Source organism: Sapajus apella, unplaced genomic scaffold (genome assembly GCF_009761245.1).
Source record: "Sapajus apella isolate SASKATOON/1434 unplaced genomic scaffold, GSC_monkey_1.0 scaffold14, whole genome shotgun sequence".
Classification (NCBI taxonomy): Eukaryota; Metazoa; Chordata; class Mammalia; order Primates; family Cebidae; genus Sapajus; species Sapajus apella.
The window spans coordinates 3,812,792-3,821,839 of record NW_022436954.1 but is presented as its reverse complement, the minus strand read 5'-3'; the positions used below and the strand labels follow the sequence as shown (position 1 = coordinate 3,821,839).

At 54.4% G+C, this 9,048-nt stretch overlaps 1 protein-coding gene across 2 annotated transcripts in view; it reads left to right on the top strand.

Moving 5' to 3' along the window:
• Nucleotides 1-2,173: 2,173 nt before the first annotated feature.
• Nucleotides 2,174-9,048, top strand: part of ANKRD13D (ankyrin repeat domain 13D) — a 15,017-nt gene continuing 8,142 nt past the window's right edge. Inside the window, exons 1-6 of one of the 2 annotated variants that reach the window (XM_032282689.1) lie at nucleotides 2,174-2,428; nucleotides 2,949-3,084; nucleotides 3,192-3,332; nucleotides 4,579-4,624; nucleotides 4,704-4,847; nucleotides 5,092-5,281. In XM_032282689.1, coding sequence (XP_032138580.1) covers nucleotides 3,046-3,084; nucleotides 3,192-3,332; nucleotides 4,579-4,624; nucleotides 4,704-4,847; nucleotides 5,092-5,281 — 560 coding nt within the window. In that variant the 5' untranslated portion in view covers nucleotides 2,174-2,428; nucleotides 2,949-3,045. The remainder of the gene's footprint in view (nucleotides 2,429-2,948; nucleotides 3,085-3,191; nucleotides 3,333-4,578; nucleotides 4,625-4,703; nucleotides 4,848-5,091; nucleotides 5,282-9,048) is intronic. The other variant, XM_032282688.1, reaches the window with a different exon arrangement.

Below are 9,048 nucleotides of genomic sequence, written 5' to 3'. Positions count from 1 at the left end.
TCTCTGAGGCCTGAGGGGAACCCCAGCACCAGGCCTCTTCTCTACCAAGAGGCTACTGGTCAACTTCCCTTTCCCCACATCCCTGCCTTGCGGCCCCTGGGGTGACTGAACAGATAGATATGTGTTGCTGCCCACTCCACACAGGGCACTGCTGGGCATGACTGGGGCCCATGGCCAAAGCACAGCATGCCAGGCAGAGAAGGGAAGCAGGCAGCTGGGCAGGGTACTCTGGGTTGGTTACCAAAGAGTCAGGGGCAATGGCCTTTGAGCTGAGCCTCCAGCATTGGGGTGGGAAGGAGGGAGGACATTTCTGAGGCAGGGAAGGGCCAGGCACTCATGAGTGGCTTGGGCTGGCCAGAGGACCATGGGAAGGAGCACTGAATGCCAGGCTTAACCTAGCCCGGAGCCAGATGTGTGCTCGGGGACTGCAGAATGAAGGTACAAACAACATGGAGTCCAGACCTGCCTGTTTGGGGAGCCCTTGAAGGCACCGAACAGGGCTGAGGGTGGTGAGAGCTCGCTCTAAAGTGATTGCCTGGTTACTGAGTGCAGGATGTGGGGAGGGAGGCAAAGAACAGGAGGCAGGGAGACAGACTGCTGCGGTGGGAGAGGAAGAGATGAAAAGAGGTCAGACGGGAAGAACGTGGTCCAACAGGAACAGGCTGAACTTGGGGCTGAGCAAGGCGGGAGTTGGGGGAAAGGGGTAGGTGTGATTGGGTTGGCTTCAGACACGGTGATGGGATAGCATGGCACAGACATTTCCTGGAGTAAGCTGAAATGCAGACCTGGAGGTGGCATCAGGGTGACAATGGGAACGGACAGGCTCTCTGCCAGAGACATGGGGGTCAGGGAGAGAGGAGGCTGTGGAAGAGGGTTGAGAAGGCACTGTCATAGAATTAAGGGTCAGTGGGAAGCTGTGTTCAAGATGGCAGAAATCAGGAGAGGCCAGGAGCAAGAAAGTCCTGTCAGATTGGGTTTGGAGAGGGCTCAGGGAAGGGACGGCCTCTTTGAGAAAGGTGGTGGCCAGGGAGGCCTGTGGCCCTGGTGAGCAGGTGAGTTGATCTGACAGCTTTGGGCATTCAGAAGCCTTCAGGCTGCTATCAACCCCAGGACCTCAGGGATGACACCATAGCATGGGGTGACAAAGTGATCCCAGATGGCAAAGGCACCACGTGACTACAAGAAGGAGGGGTAAAAGTGGCAATCGGGTCTTCCAGCCCAGAGTCTCAGAAATGAGGACGCCCTACAGCAGGAGGTGGCCCTCAAGCTAGCTGGCCCTCCTCGATCAAGCTATCCAGCCATGTTCCACGCAGGGAAACGCAGAGCAGAGGGTCAGCCTTAGCCACCCAACAAAACCAGAGCCTGAGACCCCAGGCTGGGCCTCCAGTAACCAAGGCCGGAACCAAGCTGACGGAGGCCTGCACCCTAGTTCCGGTGCGGGTGGAAGGGCCGGCCCCGATTTCGAAACACGCCTTCCTCTCCCGATGCTGGCAGCCAAGAGCAGCCTCTGCAAAAGGGACTCGGCGTGAGGCCGGCGAAGGCAGCCGTTCACCGCGGGCGGTCCTTCGCCGAGACGGCTCTGCCGCTGCCCGGACCTGTGACCCCTCTCCCCGAACTCCTATCCCTGACTTAAGGGCGCCGGGGGCCGCCCCCCGCATCGCTGGGCTTGCAGACACCGGCCGGGTGCCAGGGAAAGGTGCTTCCCGCTCAGCCGACGAGCACTTAGTGGCGTCGGCTAGTGGCTGGTCTCCAGGCCGGGTGCTCAGTGATGCGAGGGGAGTCGGGTCCCCCCACTTCACCCGCACCCTCCAGCGAGTCGGTGCCTGCGGGACCTGGGGTAGGAAGACCGGGAAAACGCAGGTAGCTCGGCGGCAGCAGGACCGCGGCTCGCGGCGCACGCGCGCGCACCACCCGGGGCCCAGTTCCCGCCCCTCCCGGGACCCGCCTTCTCCCTCCGGACACGCCACTGGGGGTCTGAGCAGGGCTCAGGGCGCCTCCTGCAGGCCGCGGGCAGAGCTGTAACCGGGCCCCGCCCTCCAGGCCGCCCCAGCGGACCCGGGCCCGACCGAGGCCGGGGGCCGGCCCAGGGCCGGGCATCTCCTCGGGCGCGCGCGGTTGCCATGGTTGCGGGGGGGGCGGGGGCGGGGGCGCGCGCGAAGCCCCGCCCCGCCCCGCCGCTCGCCTGGCCCGCCCCGCCGCCTGCGCTGCCACCGCCGCCGCCGCCGCCGCTACTGCTGCGGGGGCCGCGGGGGTCGCAGCTGGGGCGCGGAGGGGAGGCGAGGGGGCCGCGCCAGGCCCGAAGCCGAGGCGGGGCCAGGATGCGGCGCTGAAGCCCAGCATGGCCGGCCCAGGCCCCACCTTCCCGCTGCACCGGCTCGTCTGGGCGAACCGGCACCGCGAACTAGAGGCCGCACTGCACAGCCGCCAGGTGAGGCCCCGTCAGGGCACCCGGCCCGTTCCCCAGGTTCCCCACCCAAGGCTGTGGTCTCCGTCCTGTAGGCCGCCCGCCCCTGCTCAGCTCCACAGCCACATCCTGGGCCTCCCTCCCTTGCACGATCCGAAGCCCAGGTCACCGGTCCCTAACCCGGAGCCTCTGGCCTCGTCTCCACCGCGCTGGGCCTCACCCTGCTCGCCCGAACTCGCTTCTGCATCCCCACTGAGCCAGGCTGAGGACAAGAACTCTGGTCCTGGTCCCCAGGCTCCACCAAACTCCTGACATCCTGCACCTCTGGCCGACCAGGCCCCACTGCCAGGCCCCGGGCTCTGCCTCTGCCCTCCCTCCTGCCCTCTCCTCTCCCCTGCCAGGACGTGCAGGCCACCCTCTGCCATCTCCCTGGCCAGTCCACCGTCCTTGTTTCCCACAGCGATTCCCAACCCTGCTTGCCCTGGCAGCCTCCCTGCCTTGCCCTCTTCTCTCCTGCCCTTTGTGAGTGTCCCATCTCCCCCAGCACGACATTGAACAGGAGGATCCCCGCGGGCGGACCCCCCTGGAGCTGGCCGTGTCTCTGGGAAACCTGGAGTCCGTGCGAGTGCTCCTTCGGCACAATGCTAACGTGGGCAAAGAGAACCGCCAGGGCTGGGCAGGTACTGCCGAGGGCAAGGAGCTCCCCCGAGACTGGCAGGTGGGGGGCAGTGAGCAACCAGGCCCAGGGTCATCCGGAGGGCTCCCCTCAGCAGCCTGGTGCCCGCAGTCCTGCAGGAGGCAGTCAGCACTGGAGACCCCGAGATGGTGCAGCTGGTGCTCCAGTATCGGGACTACCAGAGGGCCACGCAGAGGCTGGCGGGCATTCCAGAACTGCTCAACAAACTTCGCCAGGTACAGCAGGGCACAGGTATGGAGGTGGGGTACCACGGCAGGGCACCACCCTGGTTACCGTGCCAGGTCTGGCCTTGGAAGGGCACACAGTTTGTGCAGTGTGCTTCCCACCAACACCGAGGAGATCTGTCTATCTTGACCCCATCCCAGGGTCACATAGAAAGAGACACCCAGGCTCACGTGGGAGATACTGGGTCTTTTGGAAGAGAAGTCTTGCCAGCTATGGGCCTCCTGAAGAATGCAGATTACCTGGAGCAGGGTCTTCAGGTTGACTCGGTAGATTATGGCCTGAGCCTATGGAATGCCTGCTACCATGCACCCTTCTGGAAGCACACAGAGGGGCCTGGCTTGCAGAGTATACTACCTCATGCCCCCTGCTCCAGGGGAAGGTTCGGAGGGGGCCGCTCTGCTCCCTTTACAGAGGAGGACACTGAGACCCAGTGGAAGCAAAAGCTCTCCTACGGCCCTGCACAGGCTCATGGTCAGGTTGAGGTTAGCCCTCCTCCTCCAGGTGCTTACAGCCTCATTGCCCGAGGACCATTGTCAGGCCTCTCCTGGGCAGAGACGTTGGGTGTAGCTGGACCATGGCAATGCATCAAGACTTGATGAAGGGCAAGGTGTTGTGGCTCCTGCCTGTAATCCCAGCACTTTGGGAGGCCGAAGTGGGTGGATCACTTGAGCCCATGAGTTCAAGATCAGCCTGGGCAACATGGTGAAACCCCCGTCTCTACAAAAAGTACAAAAATTACCTGGGAGTGGTGACACACACCTGTGGTCCCAGCTACTTGGGAGGCAGCGGTTGCAGTGAGCTGTGATTGCCCCACTGCACTCCAGCCTGGGTGACAGAGCAAGTCTCAAAAAAAAGAATGGGCGGGGTGGCTCACACCTGTAATCCCAGCACTTTCGGAGACCGAGGTGTGGCGGATCACCTGAGGTCGGGAGTTTGAGACCAGCCTGACCAACATGGAGAAACCCTGTCTCTACTAAAAATGCAAAATTAGCCGGGCGTGATGGCGTGCACCTATAATCCCAGCTACTTGGGAGGCTGAGGCAGGAGAATCACTTGAACCTGGGATGCCGAGGTTGCAGTGAGCCGAGATTGAGCCACTGTAGTCCAGCCTGGGCAACAAGAGAGAAAACTCTGTCTCAAAAAAAAAAAAAATACTTGATGAAGGGCTGGGCTAGCTGTGGACAAGGGACTCCTGGGCCTGCTGGACCCAGTACCAGGCAGGGCCCTGACAAGCAGCTCTGGTCTCTCTTAGGCCCCTGATTTCTATGTGGAGATGAAGTGGGAGTTCACCAGCTGGGGTGAGTGGGGACCTCTGGGCTCCCAGGGATTGGGGCAGGGCCTTTGGGAGATCCCTGGTGACCCCCATGCACCCTGCAGTGCCCCTTGTGTCCAAGATGTGTCCGAGCGATGTGTACCGCGTGTGGAAGCGGGGTGAGAGCCTGCGAGTGGACACCAGTCTCCTGGGTTTCGAGCACATGACCTGGCAGCGGGGCCGGAGGAGCTTCATCTTCAAGGGCCAGGGTGAGCTCAGGAGGCACTCACTGCAGTGCCTCGGCCCTCAGCTTCTGCCGATGCTTGGGAGGATGGTGCTATCCTTTGTTCCACTTTCCAGATGTAGAAGCTGAGGCTGGAGGTGGAGGGGATCCAGGGGCCAAGGCTGACCCACCTGGCAGCAGGCGGCTGAGGGTACATGATAGCCCTCTCTGTGCTGCTGGCACCCGACACTGATTTGCACCCCCTCTGTACACCCCGCCGCTGCTGGCAGAGGCTGGAGCCCTGGTGATGGAAGTGGACCATGACCGGCAGGTGGTGCACGCAGAGACGCTGGGGATCACTTTGCAGGAGCCTGAAGCGCTGCTGGCGGCCATGCGGCCCAGCGAGGAGCACGTGGCCAGTCGCCTCACTTCTCCTATCGTCTCCACCCACCTGGACACTCGGAATGTGGCCTTTGAGAGGTCAGTTGGGGCCTGGCACATGGTGGGTGGGATGGGGACAGATAGTAAGAGCCACCACTAATGAGGGCAGGGCTATCCTTGAAGATCCTGGTTCAGGCCTCTGGGTGGCTGAGCCACTCACCAGGGGCTGGGCAGGGGCAGGTGGGTTGTTGCAGCCCGTGTCTCACCCAGACTGCCAGGGTGGTTGGGCTCCTGTGGCCACCTTTGTGGGGAAAGGTAAGGTCAAGATGTTCCCATTTTCTTGACTTCTGACCTCATATATTTTCCCGTAAAGACAAAGATTTAGGCTGTGGTTCACGGCAGCTGTTTGCACCAATGTTGGCTTTTCTGTGTTGGGGGCAGAGTCCTTTGTGGGTAGCCTGGAAACCTGACCCTTCCAGCAGGAGCTTCTCTCACAACACGTGCCCCCTGTTGCCTTAACAGTCAATGGAAACACTTGAAAAAAAACAGAAAACCAGCTTTATTGAGATATAATCTCATATACCACACCGTGTAAATCACCCATTTAAAGAACATAGCTTCATGACTTTTAGTATATTTATTCACAGATTTGTACATCACCACAGTGAATTTTAGAACATTTTTGTCACCTCAGGAAGAAACCCCCTACCCTTTAGCTAACTCTTCGCCAAATTCCTCATCCCTCTCCCAGTCCCAAGCGACCACTCATCTACTTTCTGTTTCCGTAGACTTCCCTATTCTGAGCTCTCATCTGAATGGAATTTTATAACATGCTGCTTTTTGTGTCTGGCTTCTTTCACTTAGTATAATATATTCAATGTTTATCCAAGTTGTAGCATGTAACTACTTCATTCCTTTTTGGGGCTATTGTATTAACATATCAGACCTTGTTTATTTATTAACCCATTGATAGACATTTGGGTTATCTGCATTATTTGACGATTATGAATAATGCCACTATAATTATTCATATGCAGGATTTTGTGTAGACATATGGGTTTTTTTGGTTGTTGTTTTTTGAAACAGAGTTTTGCTCTTGTTGCCCAGGCTGGAGTGCAATGGCGTGATCTCAGCTCACTGCAATTTCCGCCTCCCGGTTTCCTGCCTCAGCCTCCTAAGTAGCTGGGACTACAGGCAAATGCCACCACACCCAGCTAATTTTTGTATTTTTAGTAGAGACGGGGTTTCAGCATGTTGGCCAGGATGGTCTTGATCTCTTGACCTCATGATCCGCCTGCCTTGGCCTCCCAAAGTCCTGGGATTACAGGTGTGAGCCACTGTGCCTGATTGACATGTGTTTTAATTTCTCTTTCATATGTTTTCATTTCTCTTGGGTATATACCTAAGAGTGGAATTGCTAGGTTATTGATAACTCAATGTTTAATTGAGGAACTACCAGGCTGTTTTCCAAAGAAGCTGTACTGGTTTACATTACCACCAGCAGTGTGCGAGAGTTCCAGTTTCTCCACATCCTCATCAACACTTACTATTCATTCATTTGTTTTGGAATCTAGCCAGCCTAGCGGGTGAGAAGTGATTTTGATTTCCCTTTCCCTGATGACTAATGAAGTTGAGCATCTTTTCATGTGCTTACTGGTCAGTTGTGTATCTTCTTTGTAGAAATGTCTATTTAGATCATTTACTCTTTTTTTTTTTTTTTTTGAGACAGAGTTTCACTCTTGTTACCCAGGCTGGAGTGCAATGGCGCGATCTCGGCTCACCGCAACCTCCGCCTCCTGGGTTCAGGCAATTCTCCTGCCTCAGCCTCCTGAGTAGCTGGGACTACAGGCACGCGCCACCATGCCCAGCTAATTTTTTGTAGTTTTAGTAGAGACGGGGTTTCACCATGTTGACCAGGATGGTCTTGATCTCTTGACCTCGTGATCCACCTGCCTCGGCCTCCCAAAGTGCTGGGATTACAGGCTTGAGCCACCGCGCCCGGCCATTTACTCATTTTTTATTTAATTTTATTTATTATTTTGAGATGGGGTCTGGCCTTGTCACCTAGGATGTAGTGCAGTGACGTGATCATGGCTCACTGCAACCTCGACCTCTCAGGCTCAACTCATCCAAGTAGCTGGGACTACAGATGCATGCCGCCATGCCCAACTAAATTTTTAATTATTTGTAATTATTTTATCATATTATTTAATTACTTTATTTAATTATTTGTAGAGACAGGGTCTAAAGACAGGGTCCAGAGACAGGGTCTTGGGTGGCAGTGGTGGAGGAAAAAAAAAAAAGGCTGGTCTTGAACTCATAGGCTCAAGCAATCTGCCTACCTTGGCCTCCCAAAGTGCTAGAATTACAGGCATGAGCCACCACACCTGTCCCTTTACCCATTTTTAAAATTGGGTTGTCTTTTTGTTATGGAATTGTCAGAGTTTTATAGTTATAGCTGTTACACTTAGGTCTTTGAGCCATTTTAAGTTAATGTTTGTGTATAATGGAAGGTTCTCTTGCATGTGACTGTCCAGTTCTCCTAGCCCCCTTTGTTGAAAAGACTATGCTTTTCCCAGTGAATGGTCTTGTCACCCTTGTCGAAAATCAGTTGACCATAGATAAATGGGTTACTTTCAGACTCCCAGGTTAGTTCCATTGGTCTACATGTCTGTCTTTATGCCAGTACTATACTGTTTTAATTATTGTTGCTTTGCAGTCAGTTTTGAAATTGGAAAGTATGAGTCTTCCTACTTTGTTTACTTTTTCTGAGTTATTTCACTATTTTGGGAGCCTTGCATTTTATATGAATTTTCTTTTTTCTCACAACCCATTGTAGGCAGAATATGTGAACTCTAGATACAGTTTGTCAATTTCTAGTCAGATGGGATTCTGATAGGGATTGCACTGAATCTATAAACCAGTTTGGGTAATGGTGCCATGTTAACAATGTTAAGTCTTCTAATCCATGAACATGGGATGTTTTTCCACTTATTTGGATCTGCTTTAATTTCTTTCAACATTATTTTATAGTTTTCAGGGTATGTTTTTCACTTCTTTTGTTACATTTATTCCTAAGTGTTTTATTCTTTTTTGTTTTGTTTTGTTTTGTTTTTCTGAGGTGGAGTCTCACTCTTGTTGCCCAGGCTGTAGTGCAGTGGCATGATCTTGGCTCACTGCAACCTCCACCTCCTGGGTTCAAGTGATTCTCCTGCCTCAGCTTCCCAAGTAGATGGGATTACAGGTACCCACCACCTTGCCCGGCTAATATTTCTTTTTAGTAGAAACGGGGTTTCACAATGTTGGACCAGGTTGGTCTTGAACTGCTGACCTCGGGTGATCTGCCCATCTTGGCCTCCCAAGGTACTGGGATTACAGATGTGAGCCACTGCACCTGGCCACTAAATGTTTTATTCTTTTTGATACAATTATGAATCAAATATTTTTTAATTTTATTTTTTGATTGTGTATTGCAAATATATAAAAATACAATTGATTTCTGTATATTGAGCATGTATTCTGCAACATTGCTGAACTCATTTATTCAAGTAAATTTTTAGTGGATTCCTTTCCTCATTTTTTTTTTTTTAACATATAAGATTATGTTGCCGGGCGCGGTGGCTCACGCCTGTAATCCCAGCACTTTGGGAGGCCAAGGTGGGTGGATCATGAGGTCAAGAGATCGAGACCATCCTGGTCAACATGGTGAAACCCCGTCTCTACTAAAAATACAAAGTATTAGCTGGGCATGGTGGCGCGTACCTGTAATCCCAGCTACTCAGGAGGCTGAGGCAGGAGAATTGCCTGAACCCGGGAGGTGGAGGTTGCGGTGAGCCGAGATCGCACCATTGCACTCCAGCCTGGGT